At 58.8% G+C, this 17079-nt stretch overlaps 1 protein-coding gene across 1 annotated transcript in view; it reads left to right on the top strand.

Moving 5' to 3' along the window:
• SRCIN1 (SRC kinase signaling inhibitor 1) overlaps positions 1–16346 on the top strand; it is a 63521-nt gene extending 47175 nt beyond the window's left edge. Inside the window, 8 exon segments of the mRNA XM_047080548.1 lie at positions 1590–1720; positions 1874–2021; positions 2362–2605; positions 3064–3298; positions 4906–5060; positions 5323–5475; positions 9809–9955; positions 16024–16346. Coding sequence (XP_046936504.1) covers positions 1590–1720; positions 1874–2021; positions 2362–2605; positions 3064–3298; positions 4906–5060; positions 5323–5475; positions 9809–9955; positions 16024–16158 — 1348 coding nt within the window. The 3' untranslated portion in view covers positions 16159–16346.
• Positions 16347–17079: the final 733 nt, after the last annotated feature.

Genomic DNA, 17079 nt, shown 5'->3' with positions numbered 1-17079 from the left:
TTCAAAAGTTGTTCCCACCTGGATTGTTGAGCTGAAATCCAGCAGATGGCATTTGACAAGAATGTATGTAAAGCCTTGCATGTGGGTCAGGGATGTCAGTGACTCAAGTACGGAATTGAAATGACCTACCTGGACAGCGGTTCCTTCTTTCACTTATTCATTCATTCCACAATTATTTACCAGACATCTATTCTGCTCCAGGCACTGTGCCAGGTGCCGGGAATTGGAGATGAATCCAGAAGACCCGGTCCCTCTCTGCCTGCCAGGAGCTACACAGCCCAGCATGCAAGAGCTCCAAGGGTTGGTGAGGGAGGCAGAGAGCAGACTCCCAACTCCCAAGTGTAGGGAATGGGGAAGAAGTTCCCACTGAGACCTGAGGAAGGAGTGGGAATTAGTCACACGTGTGCGTATGTGTGCATGAGTGTGTGTGTGTGTGTGTGTGTGTGTGTGTGTGTGTAAATGGAATGTTCTAGGCAGAAGAAATGGCATCAGAAAGGCCTAGAGAAGGCAGCAAGTACAAGGACCTCAGAGAAGTTGTAGACCGTTCTAAACAGAAGGAAGCCAGAGGAGGACAAGGGATGTGGCTGGAGGGAAACTAAGAGCAGCCCCCAGGGACTGACCCCTTACCACCCCTTTCCCATGTGTATTTGCTCCCTTAATCCTCACAATGGCCCCTGGAGGGAAGAACTCTCACTACCCCCCATTTCTTGGATAAGAAGGTTACAGCCCAGAAATAGTACGTGACTTGTCCAAGGTCTCTCTGCTGGGATGGGCAGAGCTGGGATTGGAATTTGGATCTGATTCTAGAGCCAAATTTTCAACTACTACCCTCATGCCCTTCTTGGCTTGGATTTTAGCTTCAGGACGATGGGATCCATGTAAGGTTCAACCCAGGAGGTAATGACTTGGTGTGATTTTACATTTTAGAAAGATGTGGGGCTTGGGGTTCCTGGGTGGCTCAGTCGGTTGAGCGTCCGGCTCTTGGTTTCAGCTCAGGGCATGATCTCACGGTTTCGTGAGTTTGAGCCCCACGTCACATCAGGCTCTGTGCTGACAGTGCAGAGCCTGCTTGGGATTCTCTCTCTCTTCCTTTCTCTCTCCCCCTCCCCCACTCATGCTGTCTCTCTCTCAAATAAATAAACAAACAAAAATACTCTTAAGAAATAAAGATGTGGGGTTTCAAACGGCACAAGCTCAGCATAAATCTGCTGACACCTGAAAACAGTTTTGTCCTCAAGGGAAGAGGCTGAGTGCCTGGATCATTTGAGAAAAGGTAGATGGACATGGCAGGGGCCACCCCTCAAGAGAGGAGACCCCACAGGGGCACATGCAGTGGCCTCCCGTTCCCGGAAAGGCTGCCAGGTTCTCTGCTGCCTCTTTGGCAGAAAGGGCAGAGGATGCAAGTTATAGGGAGGGAGATTCGGGCTGACGTGTGGCATTTCTCTGAGGTTTGATCTCACCTGGGCCTGTAGCCTGGTGAATGGCTTTTAATTGTGATCCGACCGGTGGCCTGATTTCTTTCCAGCTGCCCAATTTCAGGGGGCTGGGCTGGGGCCAGAAGGGCTGAGAGGGTCTCTCTCTGGCTGCAGTGACCTGGAGAAGTCGGTGGAGAAGATCCAACGGGATGTGTCCCACAACCACCGGCTGGTGCCTGGGCCGGAGCTGGAGGAGAAGGCGCTGGTGCTGAAGCAGCTCGGGGAGACCCTGACTGAGCTCAAGGGTGAGCCTGGAGGCGAGAGTGTGGCACGTGGTCCAGTGGGGGAGTCCCTGCTTCACCCCCACCGCCCACCCCCAGGCGCTGCCCTCCCTGCTGCCTGTCCTCCCTGTCCTTGGAGCTGCTCCCTCCCCAGCTCACTCCTTCTGGTCCCCTCAGCTCACTTCCCAGGCCTGCAGAGCAAGATGCGGGTAGTGCTGCGTGTGGAGGTGGAGGCCGTGAAGTTCCTGAAGGAGGAGCCGCAGCGCCTAGACGGGCTACTCAAGCGCTGCCGTGGGGTCACAGACATGCTGGCCCAGATCCGAAGGTCTTTCTATCCCTGACTTCTTATCTCCGACCTCCGATTTCCCAGGAGGTCACACACTGGGCGTAGATCAATAGATCGGCCTGGCCCCTTATCCTGACTCCTTTAGAGGTCACTGATATGCCAACTGGATCTGAACGTCAACTCTGACCTGTGACCCCTGGCATGGTGTAGGCTTGGCTCTCCCTTATGCTGGATGCAGTCACTCCTCCCCAGACCCTTCCATCTGTCCTGCAAGATCCCAGAGCCCTCCTCACACCCTGCCTCCCCCAGGCCAGGCTTCCCTCACACGGGACCCCCAACACGTGGGTCTCACAGCTGCCCCTAACTCTCCCAACCCCAGGCAAGTGGACGAGGGTGTGTGGCCACCCCCCAACAATCTCCTGAATCAGTCCCCCAAGAAGGTGACGGCCGAGACGGACTTCAACAAGAGCTTGGACTTCGAAATGCCACCCCCCAGCCCTCCACTGAACCTCCATGAGCTGAGTGGGCCCGCTGAGGGAGCCCCACCTACTCCTAAGGGCAACCCTACCAAAGGCCTGGACGCTGCTGGCAAGAGAAGCGTGGACAAGGCTGTGTCTGTTGAGGTGCTGGGCCCGGGATGGGGGGAGGCACAAGCCAGGCTCACGTATTCTCACCACCATCCTAGATTGGGAAGTGCCAGCACGTGGGTACCTTTTCCTGGGGGAGGAGGAAGTCTGAGAAGCACATGGATGGTGGCATTAGTTCTGCCAGACAGAAAAGCATTTTATGAACCTGTGACAGTCAAGGCAGTGTGATGCTGGCATGAGAATGGGCCGTGTGGTCAACGAAGCAGGATAGAATGTCCCCCAACAGGGCTAAGTGTATCAGGAGAGTAGCGTGTGACGAAGGCGGCGTTCCAGACTTACAGGGAGACACTCAAGGAGAAGTCTGAGGGTCCCCCAGGGGCTGGATCAAACTCCCTTCTCCATTCCTGGCGTGTGTGGCTGGGGGAAGGGGCTGCAGCCCCTGAGGCCAGGAGCAGGCAGCTGCTTCAGTGCTGATTCTCAGTCCTCCTGTCAAGGCTGCCGAACGGGACTGGGAGGAGAAGCGGGCAGCCCTGACCCAGTACAGCGCCAAGGACATCAACCGGCTGCTGGAGGAGACGCAGGCAGAGCTGCTGAAGGCCATCCCTGACCTGGACTGTGCGAGCAAGGCCCACCCGGGCCTGGCCCCCACCCCTGACCACAAGCCCCCTAAGGCCCCCCACGGCCAGAAGGCAGCCCCCCGAACGGAGCCCAGTGGAAGGAGGGGCTCAGGTATGGGGGCAGGTAGGGGACTGGCAAAGAGCCCAGAGGAGGGGGGCCCCATCGTCAGGAGCTCTGGGGTTGGTGGGTGAGGCCCTTGGGCGTGAGACCCTCTGCGGTCATCCTGCCAGAGGAGGGAGGTGCTGGGGCATCAGCATCCTGACCTTCAGCCACTATAGGGAGACCCAGAGGGCAGGGTAGCGCTGGACTCCATCCGGGGCTTTTCCCGCTGCCGTGACTGCTGCTGAGAGACCCACGCAGGGAGGATGAGCAGGCCCAGGCTCTGTCTGCATGTCATGACCAAGCACGTGCTCTGAACCAGGCTGTGCTCAGACAGGGCATGGTGCTGGTCCCTACGGTCGTGGTTTCTGTGCTCCCCGAGCCCGTGAGCTCACAGGGGAGGCAGAAATCCAACCAGGAATAGCAGTCACCATTCATTCATTCCTGCTGTACGTATTTGTTAAGCACCTGCTGTGCGCTGAGGATGAGGAGATAAGACACTGCGTGTTTCCAAGGAGCTTAAAATTTAGTGGCGGTGTAATACTAACATTTTTGTTTATCGGGCACTTACTATGTGACGGGAACCACTCCAAATGCTTTCTATATATTAATCCTTACGATTTTGCAACAACCCAGGGGGAAGATACGGTAATCATTCCCATTTTATAGATGAGAACACTAAGGCACAATGTAGCTAAGAGATCTGTCCCAGGCCATGCTTAGTGGGTAAACCAGAAAATAGGACGCAGGTGCCGCCTGTAGCGGTGGCCACGCAGTCCTAGAGAAGGCTCTGGAAGAGCAGGAAGGGCTTTCCGTTGGAGGTGACTTTCCACTGGAGTCTTGAAAGCAAGTAGGCCTTTCCATGGACAGTGAGAGAGGGCACTTCAGGGAGAGGGAACAGCATGTGCAAATGGCCGGAGGTGTGTGTTTGGTGTTGCTGAGCAGGGTTCAGGCCAGGAAGTAGCAAGCAGAGCTGAGGCTGAAAGATGGGCAGTCGTGGAGGGTGCTGGGCCAAGGAGTTTGGGCATGGTTTGGAGTCATGGGGAGCCACTGGGGCTCAAAGCAGCGGAGTGTCAGGCTCCAGTGACTTTTCTGTAGGTTGCCCTTGGAAACAGTCCCCACCCCTGGAAAAACGCGGAGGGGGAGCCTGGTGGGTCAGGCCGGGCTCTTGCACGTGTAACTGCTGTCTCTTGATGGAGAAGAGAGGAAGGTGTGTGCAGGGCAGCCGCTGAGGGGCAGGCGGGAAAGAGATGAACGAGAGCAGCGTTTCTCAGACTTGAATGTGTGCGCGAAATCGCCGGAAGAGCTGCCAAAATGTGGGTTCTGATACAGCAGCTGTGGGTGAGGCCTGAGCTTCTGCATTTCTAACAGGCTCCCAGGTGCTGCCAGTGCTGCTGGTCCGCAGACCGCACTTGGAGTAGCTGGGGTGGGAGTGCACTAAGAGGAGTGACGGGAGTGGGTTTCACGGGGAAGTGAGAGAGAACAAGGAGGGACCTGTGTCCTCCTCCCTGAGCTTTCCTCTCCCCTCCTCCCTGGAGGAGGAAGCAAGGTTTCTCCCCTTGGTGCACGGACTCCAAAGTTAAGCGTCCCCTGACCCCCAGCCCCTTGGCTGCCCACAGATGAGCTGACGGTGCCTCGATACCGCACAGAGAAGCCCTCCAAGTCGCCCCCGCCGCCCCCTCCCCGCCGGAGCTTCCCCTCCTCCCATGGCCTGACCACCACGCGCACTGGGGAGGTTGTGGTCACCAGCAAGAAGGACTCGGCCTTCATCAAGGTACCAACCCCACCCGGGGCAGCGGGATACCCAAGATGACCTCTGAAGACCCTCTGGGGCGGAAGGAAAGGAGGGGGCTGGCCAGTGGTGACTCTGTTTGTGGCTCGGGCTTCCACCACGGGAAGGGGGCCTCTGGCAGGGGACAGAGGAAGCGGCAGATGAGGAGCTGGAGCAGGAAAGGCCCCCCCGGATGGGGCCTGTGCGGTGAGCTGGTGCCGGAGGGGGGCAGAGCCTGGTCCTGACGGGGGCCTGGGCCTTGCAGAAGGCCGAGTCCGAGGAACTGGAGGTGCAGAAGCCCCAAGTGAAGCTGCGCCGGACCGTGTCCGAGGTGGCCCGCCCGGCCTCCACACCACCCATCATGGCCTCTGCCATCAAGGATGAGGACGACGAGGACCGCATCATCGCCGAGCTAGAGGTGGGTCAAGGGCATGCCTGGTCCCTGAGTCCTCCTGAGCCAGGCTCCTCCCTCTCCCCACCAAGCTGACCCCACTGGGGAGGGGACTGGGCTTCCGGGCTCCTGCTGAGTGCTGGCCTGTTCGGGACCCCTCCTTCTTGCCTCGATTTCGCCACCGCTGTAAAATGGGGGGAGGGGGCCCGAAGTCCCTCTTTGCAGGTTTGAGGGTTTTTTTTTATGGTAGTCTCTGAAACCCCCCCCCAACACCACTGCCCCGAGACCCCCTATGCTCTGAGACCCCCAGGCCTGAATGTTCTGAGAACAGAGTGCTTTAACACCCTGATACCCACGTACCTTGAGCACCCCCTGTGCCGTAAGTCACCCATCCTCAAGTGCTCTCAGCCCCTCTCCCCAAGTGGCTGGAGACCCTGACTACCTAGGCCTCGGGAGGAGGAGACAAGATGGAGGGCAGAGTGGCCAGTGAGCATGGTGAGGGGCTGAGGAGTAAGGCTGGCGTCCCTCCCGGTGGGCCACAGGCCAGCACCCCTGTCCTCCTTGTGCCCCCTTCTCCAAACCTGCCCCCACCTTCTGCTCCTCAGGTGTTTGAGAGAAGCTCAGTGTCTTCCCTCCCCCCCACGCCCCGCCGCCAGCCGATCCCCACCTTGCTGGCACCCCAGGACCTGGGGCCCCCTGGGGGCTCAGCCCAGGGCCCCACATGGAAGGTAACGGGCTGTCCCCCACCTCTCACGGCTCTGTCTCTGCCTGTGCCTCCACACCTTCCTCTCCTCACCTCTCACGCTAACCCGCTAACACGCCAGTCACGTCCCCACGTCTGGCCACTGCCACAGCCTCACCCGCCTGGCCTCACCCCTGCCCTGCCACAAGGACAGGCGCGTAACCCTTCCCTCCCTCCCTCTTCGAGACTCTAGCAGTCTGGTACCTGGTGGCGCCTTGTGTCTGCATTTTCTTACAGGCTTGATTCTGAGTTGGGTATTTTGTTCCAATCCGCAGCCAGAGTTCAGATCTGACCCAGAGCCTGGGTTTTGTCTTGATCCAAGATGGGAGCTTGGATCTTGCTCACTACATGACTTTAGGTCCAACTCAGAATCTGACTTTGTCCTGAGCCCTTGCCTAGTCCCTGCACCTGACTCCTCTCTCCTCTGCTGCTGGTGCCAGGTGGGGGCTCCGTTTCCCCCCCTAGAATCTATGCCTTGCACCGGGGGCCAGGAGAAAGGCTCACTGATAGCCTCCTTCTATCCCGTGGCCCCAGTGGTCAGGGAACTTGGAGTAGAAGCAGCCTATGCCCTTCCTCAGCTGCTGGTTTTGTCTCTTAGCATTGGGAAGTTCTTCCTTCTCTCTAACTTCAGTCCTTGCTGCTGTCCTGCTACACTTATTCTCTCTTTATTCTTTCTTGGGAATTTGGGGGTAGACCGCTGTCTGCACCCCCCTCCCAGGGGATTGTGCTTGGGGAGGGGGACCTGGGGAAGGCGGCCTGGGAATGTCTCCCTCTTCCCAGTCAGGTTGGGGCAGGAGGGCCTCTGCTCTGGGGAGAGGGCGGCCTCCTGTGCACACACATGCTCACCTACCTTGTCTGGTTCTCTCTGGCCCACAGTGGGCTCCACGCTGTCTCGTACCTGATTTCTGGCCTGGCTTGAGGCTTGAAGCTTGTGGTGCTTTGGCTCCCTGGCCAGGGGGAGCAGACAGGCACTAAACAGGTGGACAGAACTGTCTGCCGGGCAAAGGATGGGCACAGAGCAGTCTAAGGAGCCATCTGGGGATGAGCAGTACAGAAGGGGTGCCCCATGGGCTGGCCATGCCCTTGGCACTTTGGCCCACTGCACCCAGCCGCTCCTGCCTCTTTCTGGCCTTTGGGAGCTAATCCTGAAGGGGTCCAGTGGGCAAAGCCCCCCTGCTGGCCTTTTGGGCTGGCTTCCCCTCTGCATCCTGTGGCGCCATCGAGCAGTGGAGCCGGGCAGGCATGGGTCGCCTCTCTGTCTTCCCAGCCTGCACCCCGCCACCTCCAGGTAAGCAGGTGGCAAGGCTGGGTGGGTTGCCTTGGGGGAGGGAGGCTTGAGGTCCCTGCTGCCCCCCTGGAATATCCCCATGGCTCCTTTTGGTGGAAAGAGCACTGGACTTGGAGTCAGACTGCCTGGGTTCAAATCCTGGCTCTGCCCCTAACTAGCTGGGGGTAAGTGACCTTGGGTGGATCTCAGGACACCCACCCTCAATGTCCTCATCTGTAAAGTGAGGACCACAGGAGCAGTAGCCATTTCGTGCCGAAGAAGAATTTGGCTGAGCCCCTCCCCTTGTGGCTGTGAAGCCCTTGGAGAAAGCTCCAAAAGTAGAGGGTGACGGGGCCAGGAGTCTCTGGCCTGAGATTAGGGTGACAGCCCCACCCTTTGAGGCCAGGTCAATTCAACAAATAGCTAATATTTGCCAAGTGCTGACGCTGTTCTAAGCACACGCTCGCGTGAGCTCACTTAATTTTCCACCGCCTCTCTGCTCTTGTTACCTCATCGTACAGATGGGCAAACTCACGGGAGGACCCATGGGACCTGCTCCCAGAGTTTAACGTGGGCAGTGAGAGGCAACCCTGTGTCTGTGCTTCCCGATAAACCAGCGTCTCTGCCAGCAAGTGGGAGACCACAGTGTGGGGTCGGAAGAGGCCCGAGTTCTAGTCCCAGCCTTGCCTCTGACTTGTTGAGCGAACTCAGTCACCACCCTCCCCTGCCTCAGTTTCCCCATCTGTGAAAGGAAGGGGCTGGGCTCACCCGCGTCTGACCCCCCCCCTGCCCGCGCCATCCCAGCTCAGGGTGTTTGGTTTGCAGGGATCACAGTCTCCCTCATCTTTCTTCTCCCTCCAGGCTGCCCCAAGTCCCAGGGCTTTCTGCGTCCCCCAGATCATCTTGACGGAGTGTACCCCCAACCCTCCCTCCCCACCAGAGGCCAGACCTGAGGAACCCGGTCACAGGACAGCCCCCACCCCGCGACCCCGGACCCTGGCTGGCAGTGGGAGGGGCTGGGATGGTGCACGGGCCCTGCCAGAGGTAGTGACCAAGGCTGCCCAGCCCAGGAGCAGCTTGGCGCCTGAGAAGGACGGGGCGGCTCAGAAGAGACTGGGGACGAGGAGCTGCATCGCAGAGGAGGGAGGAGCCGGCGTCCCCTGTTCTTGGGGACCAGCCCCTGACGGGACTCTGGAGCTCTCCACTGCTGACAGCCACCCAGAGGAGACCCCCAAGGACACGGGACAGGATGTCCAACCCAGCAGTGGGGAGCCCAGGGGCCAGCCCGCTGCCGGCCTGGGCTGCACAGTGAGAGGCGCCACCACCCAGCGGATGGACAGCCTGGAGGAGACACTCCGGGAGCTGGAAGCCACTCTGAGCCAGATGGGCGCAGCCCTCGCCATGGGGCCCCCTGGCAGCCCCCCACCCCTGCCACCCGGTCCCCAGGTGGCTGCCTCCTCCCCTAGCCTCTCCCCCTGCCTTCATGCTCTAGACTCTGTCCTCAGAGCTGCAGAGTGGGGGGGCTGCAGGGGCACACCAGCCGCCTCCTCCCACTGGCCTTTTCTCAGCCCCTGCCAGCCTCCTGAGAGCCCGGTGCCATATGGGGTTTGCAGGCAGAGCCTGGGAGGCTGGGAAGCTGGCCTACCCAGGGATCAGCCCAGCCAGCCCTGGCAGGGACCGGGTCCTCTCCCCTCTGCTCTGTATCTATAAACCAACAAATAAAGTGCTCTCCTCCTTTTCCATCCCCGCGCTCCCCTCCCCCTCTCCTGTCTGACTCTCTTTGCCTCTGTTGTTTCTCTGTCTGCGCCTCTGACTCCCCAGAGCCCTTGTGGGCAGGGTGGTACCTGGGGTGGTTCAAAGGAGCTGGGCTTGTCCATCTCTAGGGAGACTTCACCCCCATTCTCCCGTTCAGAGGAAGACATAGGTCTGGGGCTGCTAATCTGACTCTGTCTGCTATTATAAAGACCCCGCCTCAAATCTCAGGCATGCTCTGCCAGACCCAGCAGTGGGGGTGATGGCAAGGACTCTCACTTTGGAAGTGGCTTCCCCGGGAGAGTACCTGCTACCCCCTGGGTTACTCAAGGAAACCACCAAAGAGCCCTCCCTGGGGAGCTGTTGGGAACCTGGCTGGGAGGCCCCTGTCCCCTCTTCTGCAGGGAGGCCTTAAACCTGGCCTCAGAGAGTGGCCCTGGGTCCTGGACTGGGATGTGGGGCCCGGGAGGTCCAAAGGTCTCCAGTTGCCAAGGGCCCACCGAGGAGGTCCCAGCCCAGCCCCAGAGATCAGGTCACCCAGCGCCTAGGATTCCAGAATGATCCCGCCTCCAACCCCCACCCTGTTCCTCTTCCTGCAGAGTGGTGGTGGCAGTGTGCCACCCATGAAGGTGGTGACTCCAGGGGCCTCTCGGCTGAAGGCAGTCCAGGGCCAGGCAGGCAGCCCCGACAAAGGCAAGCATGGCAAGCAGAGGGCCGAGTACATGAGGATCCAGGCCCAGCAGCAGGTAGGTGTGGGCGCTGTGGGGTGGGGCTTGGCCCGTCCTGGCCCCTCCCCCCTCCCCCCCCACCCCCCCACCCCCCCGCACCCCGCAGTGCTGTGTGCTCCTGCTGTGAGCTGGGCATCTCCTGCCAGCTGCCCGGAGACCTCCTCCCTGCCAGCACGGCCCCACCAGTTCCGTGAGCCATCTTTTCCCTCCTCCCGTCAACCCTGGCTCTCCGGAGCTGCTCTACAACATACATTTTTAACCAGGCCACTCTCCTTTTAGGAGACCCTCACTGGGAGCCGAGAAGGTCTCTCCCCGGCTGCTCCTGGAGGAGGGGGAGCCGGAGGACTCATGTCCCCACTGGCCCGATGCCTGAGGCCCTTCCAAGGCCGGGCCTGCCCTGGGGTGTGGGAGCGGGCTGCCACATCTCTTTGTCCTCCTGCTTCTGCTCCGCTTCCTCTCCCTGCTCTCAGCCCCCCTCTCGCGGGGGTCGGGTCCTCCCCACTCTCCTCTTGGCCTCCGTCTTGGATTTTGGGCCGTCTCCCACCTGAGGGAGAGACCAATTCTGCATCTGCTTTTCAGTCTTGTGTTTGGGCTTTGGTGGGTTCCGCTGACGTCAGTGGGGAGGGGGAGATGTGGCCCCCAGGTGGGCTGGGAATGACAGGGCTGCTGTCACCTCTTTCAGATTTAGTCAGCGGGCTTGGGGGCAGGTGTATGGAATTGACAGCCTCACCTGTGGGTGTTTCTGCCCTTTGGCCTGCCGTGTGGCCTGGTCAGAAGGTGCAGGGTGGTCCCTGGGCCTAGATATTGAGAGACCTTTAGCGTGCTCATTTGGTTCAGTAGCATTTCTGAGCACCTGCTGTGTGCCAGGCCCGTTCTGGGTGCTGGGGTGGGAGTGGGTGCTGTAAAATGTCCACATACTGTGACCTGAAGAAGGTTCTAGGCTCCGAGGCAGGAGGTTAGAGATGGCAAGTCCAGCTACCTTCTTTACAGATGAAGGGACAGCTCAGAGAAGGAAAGGGGCAGAGCCAGGATGGGACCCAGGAATCGCAAAGCCCTTTCTACCACATGGCCCTGGGACGGCCCTGGGCACGCAAGGCCCTGCCTCCCTGTCTGCTGGTTCCCTGGAGAGACCCCTGGAGACGGGCCACCCAGGCCCCACCCGCCCCCGACCAGCTCTCCTCACTAGCTCCCTGCTGGCCCGCCATCTTCCTCATGGGTCCCCAGGCACGTCCTGCAAACCCCACCCCCAGCTCTTTGTCCTGCCACCACAGTGCACGAGTTCCCCTCGTCCTGTCCGGGCCGGTCCCTCCTTCGTGTCCACAACAGCAGCTGACATTTGCTCACTTGTGCCAGGTTCACACATTATATCGTCTCACATTCACCACACCAGTCCGAGGAACATCCTCCTGATCCCCCTTTGTTAGATGGGGAAACTGAGGCTTTGCCCGAGGTCAGGCCGCTGGCAAAAAGAGCAGGACTAGCATCCAGGCTGTGTGAGGCCCCTCCCCCCACACACCCTGCCTTCGGCCTCTTCAGTGGGCACCTTGCTGGGCTACAACTATGCTCTGTCATCTCTCTCCCTGACTTCCCCCGCTCCAGGCACCCAGCTCCTCTCTCCTGCCCCCTTGTCCCCTCTGTGGCCTCTACGCCCTCTCCTCCATTCAGTTCCCGGCCCACCGCACCTTCCCTCCAGCCTCATCCCAGGGCTGGGCTAGGTTTCCAGTGGCCCCCAGACTTTCTCTTCCTCCCATGCCCTACTCCTCTCTCTGCAGGATGTGCAGTATAGACCCTGCCCCCCCACATACACACGAGTGCGCGCGCACATACACACACACACACACACACACACACACACACACACACACATGGGGGAGCTGTGTGTAGACCCTCCGTTCCTTGCTATCCTCTCCTCCCTTGTCAGCCCTCACCCTGACCCTCGTGACTCCTTTCTGGGCGTTTCTCCTCTGCCTCTTCACTTCGCTGGGCCCCACTTCCTCCTGGGCCTCTTAGCTCTTCATACCACACACACCTCCCCCTGGCACCCTTTGTCCCTGCCCCGAGTCTCTGTTCTGAGCCCAAGCCTGCCCATTAGAAAATGTCACTCTCCCTCCCCGGGGCATCCACCACGCTGGGGAGTCTCGGCGGTTCCTCCTTCCTCCCTCACCACCTACTGTCCATGGTTCTCTCCCCACCAGGACCACAGGCCTAGCCATCCCTCTCACTTGCACTGTCTAGGAGCCTTTCTTTAAAAAAGCACCTTCTCCCTAATAAAGCGATATATGTTCCTTGTGGAAATTTCTTAAAGAAGCAGGGGAAAAAAATCATCCTATGCCTCACTACCTAAATGCATGCCCTTCTAAGGTCTCCCTGTGACTTCTGTCACCTCTAGCCTATTTTCCCAGACCTGTGGTCTGGGGAGGGATATTTACAAAATGCAAATTATCGATTATGTCCTTCCCCCAACTCCAAGCCCATGCCCACTGCTCCCTGCCGGGTGAGAACATCACCCAGGGTGCTTTGTGACCAGCCTGGGTTCCTTCCTCCTGGTTCTCCTGACACCCTCCACCCCACACCCTCGATTTGCTCCAGCCACACTGGGTCAGTGTCCTCTGGGCCCTGACACCGCTCTGTATGGGCCCAGGCTGTGAACTTGGTTAAAGTACTCGGCCTTCTGCAGGCTCCTCCCTCATCTGTACAATGGGGACAGAAACCCAGCAGCAGGGTTCTGAGGTCACATAAGTGTGGGAAAGAACTGTGAGAGCCCCCATGGTGCTCTGCTCAGGAGAGTCCCCATAATCCTCCACTGCCCTGGACGTTTGTCAGTGCCAAGGGCCAGGCAACGGCCTTTCTCCTATCATGTGGTTCTAACATTTGGGGCTCGAAGCTGCCTTTGACAACGACAAGGGGAAGGAGAATAAAAGCGCCAGGACTAGAGACACCAAAACTAGGGGGGAAGAGAGTTCCAAGATGGGGTTGCAACAATGCCTTGATCCTACAGAGAAAGCAGAGGAAACAGTTGAGGAAAAAGCTCTTGGATGTTGTGCTCAAGAGGCAGGGGTGGGATGGTAGCCAGATTTCCAGGGGCGTGCGGATCCAAGGCCTGGTGCAGATGGGAAATCGTGGACACCCCCTCTTCTGCTAGGGCCTGAGAGATCAGTTGAACACCTGCTATAACCCCCCAGGTGGTCCTGCCTCCCCACCCCCTGCATTGGCTGCCTTCGCTCTCAGGGGTTCTAGGCACACAGATCTGTTTAGGAGGAGGAGAACCTTCCCCAGGAGCCCCCAGCTGACCTCCCCTCTCTTCTCATTGCCCGTTTCCGAATCGGTCACTGGCCAGGAGAACAGAATTGTTCCAAATGTGTAGATTGCTCAGGACCCACCCCACCTGGGCTGAGGGAAAGGCCCACGTTTCCTGATAGATAGAGGCCTGATTCAGGCAGGATTCCATCAGCGAGGAGGAAAGGCGTGTGGGCCTGGGAGGAAGTGACCCTGGAGGAGGCACCAGCCAGCAGGGTCTGCCGACATGTGATGGTCTGTGCCTGTGCAGAGATCGGTGACCTAGTGCGGAGCTGCAGGCCAGCACGCTCAGGGCGTGGAGCGGGTGCTAGACTCTGACCCACGGGAGGAGGAGGGCTGCAGGGCTCAGCCCTCTGGGCCCAGCTAATGGCTCTGGTCTCCTCCCAGCTGAAAGCTGAAGGTTTCTGCCTTGCCGCAAAGGTGACAGAGCTCTGTTTCTCCAGACACAATTGGAAGTGACAGGGGAAGACTGGTTGGTGAAATGAAGTGATAGAAAACTTGAGAGACAACTGCTGTGTTACCTGAGAAGTGAGCTGCACGGGGACAGGAGCACTGGGCACAGGGGGCATGCTCCCTCGGCTTCAGGAGCGGGGACTTTAGATGTCGCCACGGCCAGTCTCCTGGAAGGGAGGGATGGCTGATAGGGCTTTATAAACAAGTGCTCCAAGAGCAGCTACAAGCGATCTTGGTCTCCATGAAGAAGGAGCGGGGGTGTCCACACAGGCCATTTACAGGCCTTGCGCTGGCTGTGGGAGGAAGGGGCCCTCGCCTGGGTGAGGACATGTCACCGGAGTGAATAGAGGAGTCAGGTGGCTGTACAAGCTGGAAGGCAGATATTCCAAAGACCAAAGCTCAGAATGGACCAGGGCTCTTGACAAACGCTAAAGGGAAGGAAGAGAAAAAGCTTTTAACTAGAGAGATGGGTTGAGAACAAAGAGGACAGCCCGGAGGGAATCAGCATCCAGCTTGGGGACGCGGTGAGATGTGAGGGGACACAGGGGGCTCCCCTCCCACCCGGCTTTGGGAGAAAGAACTTTGAATGGGAAAGGGTGGGAGGGGAGGGGCAGGGCTGGAGCCCAAGGCTAGTGACCCAGAGTGAGACAGCTCTAGGTTGCCTTGTAATGAGCCTGTCTCCGGGCCCAGGTACCGGGACCCCATGAGCAAGGGCCATGCCTGGCACATGGCCCTCGGTCAAAGGACTGAGTGAACGGAAAGATCTTGTGGCTGCAGCCCTGGAACCTCTGAGTCCAAACAGAAGAGCTACAGTAAAGGGGGAGGGGTTAGGAGGCCCAGACGGGAGACCCTTGCCTTGATTTTCATAAAGGGAAAATGCAGACTGCAGACGACTTGTGCGATGAGCAAAACCCAGATGAATCACTGCACGTGTGGAAGAAGAAATGGTGATCATCAACAGCAAGGGCAGGTTCACGGTCAGCCAGTCAGGCTGCCTGAGATCTCCTCGTTGCCCTTGCTGGCTGCTGGAGGCGCTCTCTGCCTTCCCTACCGGGAGGCATCTGCTAAAGCCCACCCAGCGGCGGGTGGTAGCGTAGGTGGGTGGGAAATGGAGTGACCTTGCCCAGACCGAGGCTGTGGGAGGTCTCTACTGATGTGCCACAGCACTCTGTTTCCTTCCGCTTCCTTCCTTCCTTCCTTTTTTTTTTTTTTTTTTAATCAATGCTATTTGTTTATCATACTAGTGGCTTTGCGGGGTGGGGGAGGGGTGGACAACTACAACCACAGAGAGAAACCCAGTCTGCGGAGCCCCGTCCCAGTGGCTCTTAAGGTCGTGTGCAGCAGGGTCACCTAGGGTGCCGGCCTAAAATGCAGATTCCCGAGCCTGAGCCTGAGGTAGGTTCTGGAGCAGGGGCCCCGAAATCTGCATCTGTGACACATCATTCTCTGGAGGTGATGCAGGTGGCTCTGGAACCATACAAAGATCCAGACCCAGTAGGGACACAGGGAGTCCGCCAGAGGCGGGAGGAGGCGCGGCTCTTTCTAATTATCAGAGCTGACCAGTGAGGGCAGACACTTCACGGGGGGGGGGGGGGGGGGGAGTGACCTCCCATGACCCACAACCCACAAGGCTGAAGGCTGGAGGAGCACTTGTAGGGTGTGTGCTCAGCACACCCTAGGGGTATGCAGTGGGGCTTCCTGCCTTGGGTCAGAGGCTGGAGGCAGTGAGTGCCTTTTCTTCCAGCTTGCGGTGGGAGGGGTTGGGGGGGGTTCTTTAGAGAAGTGCTCCCCCGGGGAGGACAAGCTTGCCCCTTAGTTGTCCCCATAAGACCTTCTGCTTAGTAGCAGCCTCCTGCAGAAGCCAGAAGGGGCCCTGCGGGGCTGCTGGCCCGTTGAGACTAACACCCCACCGACTCCCGGCCTGGGCCTCTAGTCTCTCTGCCCGCACCCCTGTGGCGGCCAACCTCTCACACCTTCCTCCCTCTCCTGTCCTCCCCACTCCCACCTCCCTGTCCACCTGTCCTTGGTGTGGTCTCCCCTGTGTTTCTCTGGTCTCTCTCCTCCTCCTTCTCTCTTTCCCCTAAGTAACCCTGGTCCCTAGGCCTTTGGGTCCAACTCTGTCCCCACCCCCCTACCCTGTTCTGTCCCCCACTGTGGCCCCTTCCTCCCCATCTCAGGGGATGACTCTCTCCAGATGCCCCTCTGGCTTCTTCCTTTTGCAGTTAATGTTCTCTTGGATTTGTGGAGGTTTTTCATTTTTAAGAACTTCAGCTGGGGACCAGCATGAAGGCTCTCCATTCCTCTCTCTGACCCCCTGACCCCTGTTTTTGTTCCAGGCCACTAAACCATCTAAAGAGATGAGCGGGTCGAATGAGACCTCAAGCCCAGTCTCAGAAAAGCCCGCGGCTTCCAGAACCTCTATCCCTGTATTGACTTCCTTTGGGGCGAGGAATTCTTCCATCTCCTTCTAGAAGCCCCCTCCCACTTCCACCTCAGCCTGTTCCCCCTCCTCACCCCTGTCACTTCTCTCCCTGCTCACCTTCCTTTCATCTCCACCCTACCCCCACCCCATTCTCTGGACCCTCTGAAGGGTTTGCCGCGGGTGTGGCCCTCCTCCGCTCTCTGCACCCATCCCCTTGTTGGTGTTTTTGGTTTTTTAAACGACTCACTTTTAATTACCTTTTTTTTTTTTTAAGTAAAACAGTAAAACTAAAAACCAAAACACACCACCTTCCCTTGATTTCCTGTTTCTGGCCTGCCTCCTGTCATCCTTGCTCCATTTTCTCTTTACCCATGCTTCCTCCCAAGTCCATCCCCATGTTCCTGCACCCTACGCTCCCTTCCTGAGAGCACTCCAACCAAACTCTGAGCCACGGAGACTTGGAGCGGCGGGACACCCCTCTCCCCTTCCTCGGAAACCTCCCTGGAGGAAAACCTGGACGTTGGACCAACCCCCACTATCAGGCCGGCAGCCAGGACGCAGGGAGACTCTAGCCCTGGAGGTGCCCCACCTGCCGGCCTCAACAGGACTGAACTCCACTCCGCTCCGCTCCCTTCTGCTCGTGCCCTGTGGGTCTGGAGTCATGATGGGTGGGGCAGGGGTGGAGGGGCCGGTATGAGGCCTTTGAATCTGCGTGTCCGTGTCTGTGGAGACGAGTTGGCTTCCTGGGACTCCCTTCTTGTTTGTGGTGAGGAGCCGCCTGGCCTGTGCCGAGCGAGGAGGGGGCCCTGCTGGACGGTTGGTTGTGGGTGGCGGGTTGAGCAGACAGCCTGACCCTGGGGGTCACTGCCTTGGAAGAGGGCAGCCCCGAGGAGGGGTATTTGGTACTTTCAGTTTCCTAATTTAGCACTTTAAATGACATTAACTTATTTAATGGGGGTAGGGTGGGCAA

This window comes from Lynx rufus, unplaced genomic scaffold (assembly GCF_022079265.1).
Source record: "Lynx rufus isolate CCGP_SWC_20201006 ecotype Redwood Valley unplaced genomic scaffold, mLynRuf1.p SCAF_18, whole genome shotgun sequence".
NCBI classification, from domain to species: Eukaryota; Metazoa; Chordata; class Mammalia; order Carnivora; family Felidae; genus Lynx; species Lynx rufus.
This window is presented reverse-complemented; position numbering and strand designations above follow the sequence as displayed.